The sequence below is a fragment of the Myotis yumanensis genome, unplaced genomic scaffold (assembly GCF_028538775.1).
Source record: "Myotis yumanensis isolate MYYU_CA2020_CCGP unplaced genomic scaffold, mMyoYum1.0.hap1 SCAF_19, whole genome shotgun sequence".
NCBI classification, from domain to species: Eukaryota; Metazoa; Chordata; class Mammalia; order Chiroptera; family Vespertilionidae; genus Myotis; species Myotis yumanensis.
Genome location: NW_027223770.1, coordinates 21,861,874 through 21,875,973, shown reverse-complemented (window position 1 = coordinate 21,875,973; position 14,100 = coordinate 21,861,874). Strand labels below are relative to the sequence as shown.

The window sequence follows — 14,100 nt, the reverse complement described above, 5'->3', positions numbered from 1 at the left end:
TGTCAAGTGTCAAGGTAAGCTTTTAGAAAGCTCCTCTGTGGGCCTCGGGGAGGCAATTTCCACCCAACACAGAATCCTTAAGACGGAGAAAAACAACGTTTCAATATCGCTTCAGGGACCATATTTTGTGCATTTAACACAGCTGAATGCAGACAAAAGTCCAGGAAGAAAATTGAGTGTGCTCTCCTGACAATGGGGATTGAACCGGGGAAGTGACGCCCGGTGGGTTACTGCCCCCTGGTGTCCAAAGACGGTGGTGCAGCCATTTGCAGAGTCATTTGTGGAGCTGCTTCCTGAGTTCATGGCCATCATTTCCTGCCCGTTTTATTTTGGTTTTTTTTCTTATAGTTATTTTCCGGGACCTTAATGACTTCAGTGTCTTTAAGACTCATAACATGGCTTTTCTATTGCCAGCTTTCTCTAAATTCCTACAGAAACACATTCAGGTGAGCAGACTCATGGGCTGGCTTTCTGCCCATTTTAAAAGCCTTTTTAAGCAGGGATCTGGCAGCTCTCTGTAGCCGGCAAGTAAACATGCCAACTGTTTAAAAATCTGGAGATTTTGCTGAAAAATCTAAGCCTGACACATCTTTTGAAAAAAAAAAAATTCGAAAATCTTCCAATTTCTGGACTGCACCCTAGCATAATAAATGGAGGTTAGAGCTGAAAAGCTGCTGCCCACTTTGAACAAGACAGGTGCTTTCGCATTCTCCACACTCCCCACCTTTCCCTATTGGTTCACTAATGGTTCTCACATGGCTTCTGGATTTGTTACCATGGCCTAAACTCATTAAAGAGTTTGCACTGGCATCCCAAGAAGGGGTGAAAAAAGGGTGGTACCTTTAAAAGTAGATGATTGCCCTAGCTGGTTTTGCTCAGTGGATAGAGCGTCAGCCTGAGAACTGAAGGGTCCTGGGTTTGATTCCAGTTAAGGGCACATGCTGGGTTACGGGCTTGATCCCCAATGGGGAGCATGCAGGAGGCAGCTGATCAGTGATTCTCTCTCATCACTGATGTTTCTATCTCCCTCTCCCTTCCTCTCTGAAATCAATAAAAATATTTTTTAAAAAATAATAAAAGTAGATGATTATATCACCTTATTCCCAGGAGGAGAGGACATGGGTCCACAAGCCCCATATTACCCAGTTTAGTGAGGATAAGTGACCTGCTCCAGGTCACACAGATAGTAAGTACTGGGCCCTGCGTTTGAACACACAGCTGTCTGACCTCAGAGCCTCACTGCTTTCCACTCCACCAACCACTTCCCGTCATTAGCTGCTTATGCAGCAGGCCCTCCTCTGGGAAACAAGTGCAATAGCAGACACTTGTCACTTCGCCCTCACACAAAACCCCAGAGGCTGTCCTGTCATCACATTGTCCCAAACTTGCAAAAAGCAAACTGGCATCAGCGAGGTCAAATCGCTGAAGGTACTCAGTTTGCAAGTGGTAAACATGGGGTTTGAACTGAGGGCTGTATGACTCCAAAGGTGACACCCCGAAGGGAATGTGTGTTGCAGAGGAGGTCAGATCCTGATGGCAGAGCTGAGCTGTAACACCAAATCTAGCTCACCAGAGAGGAGTGTTGTCCCATGGGGGCTGCAATGCCCAACTGGGGCCGCCTCTGCTAGGCCACCTCACAGCCTGCTGTCCCACAGCTGTGCTGTTTCACCCCGGGGCTGTTTTCACTGCACAGTCTCTCACCTCACCAGGGCCCAAACTGGAGACTCCTGTTAGCACTGGCACCAACGACCATCGGTTGACATAACATCCTTTTAAAAATATATATTTTTATTGATTTCAGAGAGGACGGGAGAGGGAGATAGAAACATCAATGATGAGAGAGAGAATCATGGATCGGCTGCCTCCTGCACGCCCCCTACTAGGGATTGAGCCAGTAACCCGGGCATGTGCCCTGACCGGGAATTGAACCGTGATCTCCTGGTTCATGGGGCGGCTCTGGAGCACTGAGCCACATCAGCCGGGCTGACATAACATCTTAATGCTTAGAATTACTGGGCAGGTCCTGGATGTTTCAATATTTGTGAGTTAAGATGGAGGTCTCAGGAAAAAATGGAGGTTTCAGCTTCTGCATGCAGGGAAAAAATCCTCTGTCTCTCTAGGAAGCAAAACAAGTAGCCAGGCCCTTCTCTGGAGGATCCAAATTTAAAAGTCAGGGAGGAAAGGAGAGAGGGTGAGAGAAAGGGGAAAAGCTAATCCTTGTTGCACGAGGAGGAGGATAAGAACTGGGCTGTGAAGTCAGATTAGCAGGGTGGAGAGGTGCAAGTCATCAGCATCCTCATATTACACCTAAGGAAACTGAGGCCAGGGGAGAAGCGGGCGGGATTGCGAGTTTCCGAGCTCCCGCGCCTGCACCTAGTATGCCCAAGCCCGCACCTGCGCCGCGGCGTTCTCTGCACCTGCTACTCGCGCCGTCTCCCAGGTCCCGCCTCTCCTGTTGTTGATTGGCTACGGCGGGCTCAAGAGCTACGCAGAAGCCAGCCAATGGGAGTAGCCCACGGCGAGTCTTTCCCGGGAAGCCGACGTCAACGCGAGAACCCGGAAATGCAAGGGGCGGGCCAGTGAGGGGAGCCAACCCGCGGTGAGGAGCGTGACGGGCCGACCAATGGCGAGTCGGAGAGGGCGGGGCCAGAAGGCCGGCGGCGGAGGAGGTCCTGCGAGTTCGCGCCTCGGAGCCTGAGAACGCCGGGAAGGAAGCGGCGGTGCCTAGCCGAGGTGCGCGGTGAGGAGGGGGCGAGCCCGAGGGTCTTGGAGGGATGGAGCGGGGAAGGGTGCGGCAGGGCCGAGAGCCCGGGGGGGCTGGAGTGGTTCGGAAAGGGGCGGTTCCCCAGAATGATCTTAGTCCAGTCCACTTCCCTCCCTGGGCCTCAGTTTCCCCTTCCTGGCGTCGTGGGGGGTGAGGAATGCGCGCCTCCGGGAGCGCACGGCTACCTCCTGGCGCTCAGCCGGGTCCCCGGTGAACTCCAGCCCCGCCGAGGAGCCCGTCGCTCGGGGAGCGGGCGCAGACCACCCGGACGAAGCAGGGACCCGCACCGTCTCCGTCCCCCCGATTAGAGCGCGTCCCAAGCCTTTCTGATGTTCCGTTATGGAGCCAGGTTGCTCCCTTAGACTCACAGCCCGAAGCAATCAGAAACCTAATGAGCCCCCTTCATCGTGCAGGCCTAGCCCAGGAGCAGCCGGGGCAGGTGCACAGGCCCTGGGGGTGGAGACGGGAGAGGGGAAGCCCGGCACCTGCGCCCAGGCGCACCTGGGCTCCGTTCCCGGTGCCTCGATGTACTCCCTCCCTGTGGGCCTTCTGGGGGCTGGCCTACCCCTGCCTGTGGCTTGTTTCCTTCTGTAAAAGGAAGCTGGCTAGCTTTCCTCCTCCAGGGACTGAGGCTTTGGCCTCGTGCATGGCTAACGCTCAGCTCCGTGCTCAGCTCTCCATAGTTGCCCAATAAATGCTTATTGTTAGCATCATGGTGCTTGCATCCCTGCCCCCCCCCCCTCCCACCGCCAGCCCCAACCACAAGCCCCTGGCACAGAGGGCCAGGGGTCACTCACTCTGGCCCTCACCCGGAGTTCTTTTTGAGATGCTTGGCTGCCCAAACTCTAGGCGGGGACCCCACCGTCTCGGGGGGACAAGCCAATAAAGGAAGGCAGGCTGGAGAGGGATTGGCATTGCGGCTAATACCAGGGTAAGGGCAGTAAGAGGTGGCCGGCCATTCGGCAGTAAATCAGGCCACCAGTTGTGCTGATCGAAAAGGATGGGCCTCAGAACTGGCTTAGCCTATCTGGGTGTGTGTGTGTGTGTGTACTATTTTTTTCCTAGACCAGTGGTTCTCAACCTTGACTGCACATTAGAATCACCTGGGAATCTTTTTAAAATCCTGATTTCTGGGCCTCACCCTCCGGATATTCTGTTTCTTGGTTATGGGGTGAGGCCACAACATTAGTAACCAAGAAACAGAATTTCCGGAGGATGAGGCCCGGAAATCAGGATTTTAAAAAGATTCCCAGGTGATTCTAATGTGCAGCCAAGGTTGAGAACCACTGTCCTAGACGCTCAGCACAAAAGGATTTGCGATGGAGGGGGGAGACTTTAGAGTCACGGGGTGCTGAGTTCAAGCCCTAAGGCTGCCACTGGCTCACTGGGTGACTTCGGGCAGGAGACACACGACCTCTCTGAGCCTGTTTCCTTGTCTGGAGAGGGGGGTGACAATAGCATCAGCTCCTGTTGTGGATTGCAGGGGGGTATGTGTAGGTCCTTCGTGCTTGGCACACAGCAGGTGCTTAATAAATGCTGGGCAACTGCAGCCTTGCTTTTCAGACTGGCTGCTCCCCATTTATATCCACTCCTTGCTTGCCCCCACCCCCTGGTCATAGTGAGTTAAGAAGTGTGGGGTCTCCAAGCCCTAGCGGAGACAGGAACATGTCCTAAATGTATCGGCTCCCCAGCCTCATCTCCTGCAACTCTTGGTTCCTTTCAGATCCGGCTCGCTCTCTCCGACGACTGTGGGTATGTGCAAGGGCCGCACCCCTGAGTCCAGATGACACTCATGCCGATGGCTTCAGTGGTGGCCGTGGCTGAACCAAAATGGGTCCCCATCTGGGGCCGCTTCCTGTGGGTGATGCTGCTGAGCATGGCGTTGGGGTCCCTGCTGGCCCTGCTTCTGCCGCTGGGGGCCATGGAGGAGCAGTGTTGGGCCTTGCTCAAAGGCTTCTCCCTGCTCAGGAGCAGGTGGGACAGGGCCCAGCATGCCGTCAGCAGATGCACCAGCCCGTCCACGGAACTCAGCGTCACCTCCAAGGATGCGGCCCTGCTGGTGGTCAAGGCCGCGTCCTCCCCAGGTAAGACGGAGTGGCCGTCTCCTCGGCTCTTGGTTGTTGTTTTTTGGATTGTGCCACATTTTATTTATCTGTTACCATTTATGTTGTTCACACTTTTAAATTATATTTATTGGGGAAACATTGGTTAATAACAAACTTTAGGTGTACAATGAATAATACGACATCTGTATATTCGGTTGTGTGCTCCCCACCCAAAGTCTAGTCTCTCTTTGTCACCATGTATTTGACCCTTTACCCTCTTCGTCCTCCCACCACCCCCTGCCCCTTTGGGAACCACCATTCTGTTGTCTGTATGAGTTTTTGTTTGTTCATTTGTTGCTTTTTGTTTTATATCCCACATATGAGTGAATTTATACAGTTCTTGTCCTTTTCCATCTGATATTCACTTAGCATGACACTCTCAAGATCCATCCATGCTATGGCAAATGGCAATATTTCATCTTTTTTACGGTTAAGTACGTATGTATTGTATGTATGTACCATATCTTTACCCATTCATCCGTCAAAGGACACTTGGGTTGTTTCCATGTCTTGGCTATTGTGAATAATGCAGCAGTGAACATAGGGCTACAAATATCTTTATGAATAAGTTGTTTTCAAATGTTTTGGGTAGATACCCAGAAGAGGGATTGCTGGGTCATAGGGTAGCTCTATTCATAATTTTTTGAGGACTTTCCATACTGTTCTCCAGTGGCGGCACCAGCTTATATTCCCACCAGCAGGAGAGGGTTCCCTCTCCTTACCCTCTACAACTCTTTTATTTCTTCTTTTTTTGGTAATAGCCATTGTTAACAGGTGTGAGATGGTATCTCGTAGTTTTGATTTGCGTTTCCCTTATAACTAGTGATGTTGAGCATCTTTTCATGTATCTGTTGGCTAACTTATGTCTTCCTTGGAAAAGCGTCTATTCAGGTCCTCTGCCCAGGTTTTAATCCAGGTGTTTGTTGTTGTTGAATTGTATGAGTTCTTTATATAGTTTGCATGTGAGCCCCTTATTGGGGGGTGATTTGTAAATATCGTCTCCCATTCGGTTGGTTGCCTTTTTGTTTTTATGGTTTCTTTTGCTGTGCAGCTTTCTGGTTTGCTGCAGTACCATTCATTTTATTTGATTTTACTTCCCTTACCATTGGGGTCAAGTTCACAAAAACCCCTGAGACCAAGGTCTATAAGTATAGTGCCCATATTTTTTGTATATAAGTGGAACCTCTGTTCTCGAACTCAATTAGTTCCAGAAGGTGCTTGAGAAGCGAGTTGTTCGAAAACAGAATCATTTTCCCCCATAGAAATAATGTAAATTGAATTACTCTGTTCCAGATCCCCAAATGATTCCGTTTTACCTTTCTTATATACAGTACATATCTAATGGACTGTTTAATCTATAAATACTTCTCTTAAATTTATCAGATCACCCCCTACTAGCCTTAAACTATACCACTGCCTCCACAATGCTATTACCACCTGCTTCTCATTTACCCAGTTAACAAGTTTTTCTGCCTATTCAATTGCCTGGTTGTTGTTTTGTGAGCACTTTCACACATTAGCCCTGTTGATGGCCTCTCTGTTTTGAAATTGTGCTAACTGTCCATTTCGCCAGCAACAAAAGCATTCTCTCCTTTGTTGCTTAAGAGATGCTTTTTGTCATGCTGAGGTATCAGCATGAAAGGGTTGTCAGGTAGAAAACCAAGACTTTTTCTGCGAACAACTGGTTGGAAACCAAATTATTCGAGATGAGAGACATTCGAGAACCGAGGTTTGACTGTATTTTATTGTTTCAGGTCTTATATTCAAGTCTTTAATCCACTTTAGTTACGTTTTGTGTATGGTCTCAGATAGCAGTTTCATTCTTTGGCATGTGGCTTTCTAGTCTTCCCAGTGTCATTTATTGAAGAGACTTTCCTTCCCTCCAGTGTATGTTTTGGCTCCTTTTACAAAAATTAGTTGTCATTCATATATATATATATATATATATATATATATATATATATTCCCCCAAAAATGCATACACACTTGGAATAATTATAAAGGCAGTGTTTATGAAAACACATTTCATTTTCAAAGTGTAATGGAATCACAAACGTTGTGTGTATATATTTTGGGGGGATACCCTGTATGTGTGGCTTATTTCTGGACTCTCAATCTGGCTCCATTGGTCTGTGTTTTCCTGCCAGTGCCACACTGTGTAGATGACGGCCGCTCTGCACTTCTGCCCCATCCCCAAATTGTTGGGATGCCGGGACTTTCATTTCCCAGCTTCCTTTCCCGGGTTCTGCCAGGGTGTCTGGGGCAGGGGAGACACGTTTGCAGCCTCACAGCTTGGTCCCCCCCCACCCGCAGCAGAGGCTCTGGGCACCACTGTGTTAAGACTTCCCAGCTGCCTCTACCTGGCTTGGCCTAGACAGGGAGCGGGGAAGGGAGATGTCCTTTCCTGGAGGGAACCTGCCCTGCCCCTTACACTGCAGGCTGCACACACTTCTCCATCTCTACCTACCTCACTCGCTGGAGCCACAGTGAACACTGAACTTCGTCTCCATCCCTGTCCTTCCTCTGTCCCACCTCCCCTACTTCCCGTCCTCAGATGTTCCTGTGCGTGGATCTTTTAGGTGCATTTGTGTGTTGAGCGGGTGATCCTTTGTTGAGTTACAGTGGTTTTTTTGTACATTATACGGGAGAAGCAATGGGGCCATCTCACTCCCCCATGATACTGACATTACTCTCTTCTGAGGCCCAGAAATCAGGATTTTAAAAAGATTCCCAGGTGATTCTAATGTGCAGCCAAGGTTGAGAACCACTGGGATAGATGTTTAGTGTCTCCTATGTCCTGTGGGCAGGGCGTGGGTATTACAGTGAAGAAGTCAGCCCTGACCTCCCAGCCTATATAAGCAGACAGGTGACAGGTACAGCGCCACCATGTGGTGATGGGGGAGCGAAGGGGTCACAGGAGCACACCAGGAAGGCTCCCTGGAGGAGGGGGTGCCTAAGCTGAGACCAAGTGTAAGCAGGAGTGACCCAGTGGAACAGTTGAGGGGAGAGTGCTCCAGCAGAGACCAGAGGGCAGGAGAGCCTGGGGCAGGAGAGCCTGGGGCACTTGAGGAACTAAAAGAAGCCCAGTGTGTGTGGCTGATACTGATACTGGGTTTCAGGAGGGTGGGGCATGGGGCGTTGGGGGACGGTGGAAGGAAGACTAGATGTCAAGCAGGTGTGGCTGAAGATTAAAGGAATTAAAGTTAAGGGCCCAGGAATGGGGGGGCCTAGGGAGCTATCACCAGTGGGAAGTTATTCCCAGCCTGGCCTAGAGGCAGAGGCACCATCAGATGGATCACCAGAACAGCCAAGAGCTGGAGAAGATGCAGGGAGAGCCCAGTGATGGGAGTTGTGGCCCCAGGATCACAGCCACTCAATATGGCAGTTGGAAGGCAGGGGGCCAAGTGGAAAACCACCACATCCATACATGCAGTGGTCCATTACGTGCAGTGGTACTGGGCATGAGCAGCCTGCCTAGAACAACCCCAAGGCCATGCCTTCCCCTGACAGGTCACCTCAATGTCCTTGGCCACTCCCTGCCCTCCCTGATAATGCTGCTTTGGCTCTTTTCTAGCCGCTAGGTTGGAAGCCAAAGCAGCTCTGCACCAAGCCCTGGAAATGAAACGCCAGGGCAAGCGGAAGAAGGCCCACAAGCTCTTCTTGCACGCCCTGAGCATGGACCCAGACTCGGTGGATGCGCTCACCGAGTTTGGCATCTTCTCAGAAGAGGAAAAGGACATCATCCAGGCAGATTACTTGTACACCAGAGCGTTGACCATCTCGCCCTACCACGAGAAAGCGCTCATCAGCCGGGACCGGACGCTGCCGCTGGTGGAGGAGATCGACCAGAGGTACTTCAGCATCATCGACGACAAAGTGAGGAAGGTCATGTCCATCCCCAAGGGCAGCTCCGCGCTGCAGAGGGTCATGGAGGAAACGTACTACCATCACATCTACCACACGGTTGCCATCGAGGGCAACACCCTCACCCTCTCGGAAATCAGGCACATCCTAGAGACCCGCTATGCGGTGCCGGGGAAAAGCCTGGAGGAGCAGAACGAGGTCATTGGCATGCACGCGGCAATGAAGTACGTCAACACCACATTGGTTTCCCGCATGGGGTCCGTCACCATCAGCGACATACTGGAGATCCACAGGCGCGTGCTGGGTTATGTGGATCCCGTAGAAGCCGGCAGGTTTCGGACAACACAGGTCCTTGTGGGACACCACATCCCTCCCCATCCTCAAGATGTGGAAAAGCAGATGCAAGAGTTCATACAGTGGCTCAACTCCGAGGACGCTATGAATCTGCACCCAGTGGAGTTTGCAGCCTTGGCCCATTATAAACTCGTTTACATCCATCCTTTCATTGACGGCAATGGAAGGACCTCACGCCTGCTGATGAACCTCATCCTAATGCAGGCGGGCTACCCACCCATCACCATCCGCAAGGAGCAGAGATCTGAGTACTACCACGTACTGGAAGTCGCCAATGAAGGCGACGTGAGGCCATTCATTCGCTTCATTGCCAAGTGTACGGAGACCACCCTGGACACCCTGCTCTTTGCCACAACAGAGTACCCAGTGGCACTGCCAGAGGCCAAACCCAATCACTCTGGGTTCAAGGAGACGCTGCCTGTGAAACCTTAACCCTCTACATCTTCCCTTGGTGACAGGAGGTTACCAGGGGGAGAAAAAAAATCAAAACTTACCATTTCTAGAAACCTTGTCGTCTCCAAAACAAAAGGAAACAGATAAGGAACTTAAACGTTCTTTACCTCCAAATGGTTTTTTTAGTTAAAGAAAATAACTAAGTTATTAAGCCTTGTCTCTAAGATAACTTATAATTCAGCCAAGTTATTTATTTTTTTCTTTTGAGCCAGTAAATGTGTCTGCCATCTGTGCTGGTGGCCCATTCTTGTGGTGGTCCCAGCAGGCATTGGGGCACCAGTGCTCCTTGCATGACCAGACCAGTACTGGAGCAGAATTTGCACTAAGGTAAGGAGAGGCCAACACTGGGGCGAGGTCCAGAGACATAGGACGAGTCCACCGGGTCTTCCTCAGAGACTGGCTGGGAGGCTCTGTGACTGCCTGGAGGTCAGCACTCCCGGGGAAAACCTGGTCCCAATTTTGAGAAATGATCGAAAGCTTGCTTGCTTAGAGGTGTTTGCTTCCCTACAAAGATTAGTGTTGTGACTAATTCTTACTGGCCGGGCGAACTTCTGAGATACAAAACGAAAGCAACGAGTGTTGACATTTCTAGTTCGGTACCTTGCTTATTTCAGGGAAGAGCCATAGTTTGCAAACTCTAGTGTCAGGCTGTTTTTCCATATTAAGACTATTTTTCTAATTAATAGGGGAATGGCCACCCTGGTTTTTCTGTTGATGTTTCTCTCACTTCATTTGCAGCAACTCAGACCAGATGTGTTAGTCTGAAAGTTCCCTGGGCTTTCACCAAACAGCTGAATCCTGCTGCCATCCAGGTATTGTGCAGTCGGGCAAGTCTGCCCTCACCCCCCACTGAGTTTAACTGTCAACACCAAAAAAGTGTCTTGATAGTGAATTAGAGCACCAGCTTGTGCTAAACCACAAAAACCCTTTGACCACAGCACTTGTTCACCTGCCCCCACCTCCCACAGCCCCTGGGGGAAGCAGAATAGATTGCCTTGGAGTGGCTCTACTTGCCTAACAACTGTGTTTTATGTCATATGGGCAAGCTGTCATTCTATGAAGTAGAATCTTCTCTTTCAATCACATACAGCCCAGGTGCCAATAAAACTGCTGCTATTTAGTGAGAATGGCCAGAAACCTCTGCTTCCCGTTCCAGGGGCAGAGCCATGATGTCTAACCCTGTGCTGCACTTTGAATGTTGGTGAGAACATAATGTCTCTGATTTGAGAATTCAGATCCTGGTAGTAATGAGGGCACTGCTCTTATGTAGCAAGTGTTTAGTTTATAGTTATTTAATTGTTTAACAAGCACATTCAGAATGGTTTTCTGGAAAATAAGTATAAAGATGTATGACATGGCCCCAAGGTGATATTCAGACCTTATAAAAATATTTTCATACTTGTATGCTGCCATAAGTTATTTCTTAACCTTAAATCTATCGTCTTTGATTTTATAAGCTCACCAAGGAAGCCTGATGGAAGTGCTTGCTTTTATAGAAATTGGCACTTTAGCTATATGTGAAGGATGTTATTTTAACAAATAACTGATTCTAATAAAGTATTTTATTGTATTAAATGCCTGAGACGACTTTGTTCTTTTTCAAGAAATGGTCCCATTTGTCAGAAGGATGCAGGAGGGATTGTGTCAGGACTTCAGCCCTATTCTTTATGAAGTTTAAAGCTGAAGACACATCACAGCTGAAAAGATTTGTAAGTCAAATCCCATAGTCACTTTGACTTAAAAGTTCTACTTACACGTGTTAGGTAAAGCAAGGTACACAAATTTCAAAACACACCCATATCTGAATGCACAGCAGAGGACCATTCTACGAGAGGTTCTTAACAGAACTTCAGTTTAATAAACAAAGCTAAATGAGGAAAATTTAAGTCTGCACTTGACGTGGTATTTAAACAAAACCCAAGGGCTGAAACTCAATATTTAGACAAAGAACAACACAGTCCACTATTCACTAGGCAAAGAAAATGGTCCACAGCAGGTGGCACACAGAAGTCCTATAGAAACAAATGTCAGGTATTTTGCTTTGAGGAAACATAAAACAACGGGTTGACACGTATTTACAAATACATAATATAAAAACACACAGCCCCCTAAAACAAAAACCCATCCAATATTTTTTAGGTGACTGGCCCTATCCCCACCCCTTTACTAAAATAGGCCATTCTGGTGAATTACTAGCATTTGCCGTTTTGTCTTTTAAAAATTAAAAGAGTGACAGGCATATGGACTATACAGAGGGTAAGAAGTGTCTTAGAAGAAGGGGCCTGAGTTGGCTGAAACAGTTGGACAAGTGTGTCTCAAAATGGTGTGTCCAAGTTTCACTCCCATTTCTCTTAAAGACAAAAAATACCTTAGAAACTATACCTGGTGCCCAGCCATGGAGTGACTGTTTTCCTGCTGTCACCCTCAATGTGAGGGAACATGTGAAGCCTCTCTGCTCGGACACCCGTTCCCTTTCTGTCTACACCAGGGAAACCGCGCTGCCTGGGGCCCTTCCGTACCCGGGTACAGCTAGGAGATGGTGTCCTCCCAGCCAGCATGAAGTAAGGCATCTCCCTTCTCTGAGTCCCGTTCACTTTCTCAGAAGCAGCTTGGCAAAATCAGCATTGGACATCTTGGGAGCCTCAGTGGCCTCTGAGGTGGTGACCGCTGGCTTCAGGGCAGGGCCATTCTCAGCCTGAGCTCCGGTAGCGCTGGGGCGGTGCAGGGCGCGAGGCAGCAGAGAGAGCTGGGTCCTTCCCTTCCCCCGCCTGGAAGAGCAAACACTGAATGTACCTTCAAAGTAATAACTTGTGGCCCCTGGTTGATCTGTAGATGACCCTGGCCAGCATCTGGTTGTCAGGCTGTGTTTAAACACATGCATTCAACTGGCAAAGAGGACTTTAAATAAATCACAAGTGTAATTGGCAAACACGAGGAAGGGTTGCGCTGCAGGGACATGCTCTGGACACCCTGCTCCAGGACTACAGTGGACAGCAGGCCCTGGCTGTCTGTCCTAACGTGCTGTGCTAACAGGAAACCAATCCAGCCGGGTATGACGGGACAAAGTCTGCACTGGCTAGCATGCAAACACTTACGCTCCATATATCTGCCGGGGTACGTTGGGGCCACCTGGTGCTTTCCTTGCTTCTGGCTTCTCTGGAACTTTCCTCTGAGGGGGATTGCTGATGGCCACTTTGATGACATTCTCTTTGATAGTCATGCCATCCATCTTCATGACAGCCTGCGATGCCTGGGATTCATTTTCGTATTCCACGTAGGCCAGGCCCTGAAAGAGGCCAGAGCCAGGTCAGGTGCTGGGGAGCCAGGACGAAACTTCCTCCGAGGTTGGGGGGTCCGGTCAGGACAGGTACCCCATCAACAGGCGACCTAACCCACCGCTGCCATCTTTTGTCTACAGGTTTATTCCCTGCCCTACTCTTTCCACTTCTGTAACTTCAATAACCTTTGTAAGGTCAGTACCTCTTGTGGTTGCTCCAGCAAAAGAAAGAAAAAGACGGACAGACCAGTGTAAATCCAGCTATCGGCTGAGGTGGCCTGGACCAGGGAGCAGCCCAGGTGTGCCTAATGCCTGTGTGCCCTCCTTATTTCTTACTCTTTAACTCTTGATTAACCTGGATGGGGCGGGGGAGGGAGGACAGAGAAGAAAGGTCATACAGACTCATGCTTACACAACATGGGTCCACTACTCAAAATGTGGTGCAGAGGATTTAACAAGCAACTAGAAGGGGGTGGAGGGAGCTGAGGAAATGGCTGGAGGCCGAGTCCGGACAGGAAGGAGACTGCAGAGGGCAGTCCCTCACCCCAAGGCCCCACAGTCTAGAATTCATGTGCTCCTCTGCGAATTCGAGTGTTTTTCAATGCCTTATATTTTTAGTACAACTAGATACAGACTCCAAATGCAAGCAGAGCCTAATGTACCTATCCTTCACATGTCATTTGTTTCTCAGCAGACAAACTAGGAACCCACTCTAGATCCCAGTGATCTCTGCACAGACACAGAACTGGCTTCGTCCGAGCCTGGAAGGCGGTGTGCTGACCGTCCACTCCGACACTGACCTTTGGTTTGCCAGCCCGGTTGGTAACCAGCCTGATGTCCTTCACGGTGCCATGAGCCTTACAGATCTCTTCGAGTTCCTCTTTAGTGCAGGAGAAGGGTAGGCCCGAGATAAACAGCTTGTGCTTCTCCAGGGCAGTGCTGTACCTGAACACCTAGGAAGGAAGGAGGGGGAAAACCAACAGTTAGAAGCCCAGCCCAGCACACTGGCCCCTCTGCGGCAGGCCCAGCGGGCAGACCAGCGCTGACGCTGGGTGCTGGGAATTGCTAACTGGGCATGTCACTCACCACTTCCCTCCTCTATAGAATGGCAACAATGAAAGGAGCTATTCTCAGAGTTTGGGTGGGGATCCCCTAAGGCAGTGGTTCTCAACCTTCCTAATGCCGCAACCCTTTAATACAGTTCCTCATGTTGTGGTGACCCCCCAACCATAAAATTATTTTCGTTGCTACTTCATAACTGTAATTTTGCTACTGTTATGAAT

The 14,100-nt window shown here is 49.7% G+C and overlaps 2 protein-coding genes and 1 non-coding gene across 11 annotated transcripts in view; 1 reads left to right on the top strand and 2 right to left on the bottom strand.

Annotated features, from left to right (window-relative positions):
• Positions 1–340: 340 nt before the first annotated feature.
• LOC138998234 (small nucleolar RNA SNORA33) lies at positions 341–470 on the bottom strand. Its single transcript, XR_011469103.1, has one exon. It is a non-coding gene; the product is annotated as a small nucleolar RNA SNORA33 (small nucleolar RNA).
• A 2,181-nt stretch (positions 471–2,651) lies between these two features.
• Positions 2,652–14,100, top strand: part of FICD (FIC domain protein adenylyltransferase) — a 15,265-nt gene continuing 3,816 nt past the window's right edge. The window contains exons 1-6 of one of the 9 annotated variants that reach the window (XR_011469043.1): positions 2,652–2,733; positions 4,488–4,848; positions 8,444–9,867; positions 10,279–10,352; positions 11,145–13,116; positions 13,509–13,715. Coding sequence is in view for 1 of the 9 variants with exons in the window: in XM_070399803.1 (XP_070255904.1) it covers positions 4,548–4,848; positions 8,444–9,519 (1,377 nt within the window). In the remaining 8 variants the exon portion in view is untranslated. Of the gene's footprint in view, positions 2,741–4,487; positions 4,849–8,443; positions 11,116–11,144; positions 13,117–13,508; positions 13,716–14,100 lie in introns of those variants that run through there. The other 8 variants (XR_011469044.1, XR_011469041.1, XR_011469042.1 and 5 more) reach the window with 8 other exon arrangements.
• Positions 10,791–14,100, bottom strand: part of SART3 (spliceosome associated factor 3, U4/U6 recycling protein) — a 23,376-nt gene continuing 20,066 nt past the window's right edge. Inside the window, 3 exon segments of the mRNA XM_070399802.1 lie at positions 10,791–12,308; positions 12,636–12,826; positions 13,618–13,770. Coding sequence (XP_070255903.1) covers positions 12,131–12,308; positions 12,636–12,826; positions 13,618–13,770 — 522 coding nt within the window. The 3' untranslated portion in view covers positions 10,791–12,130.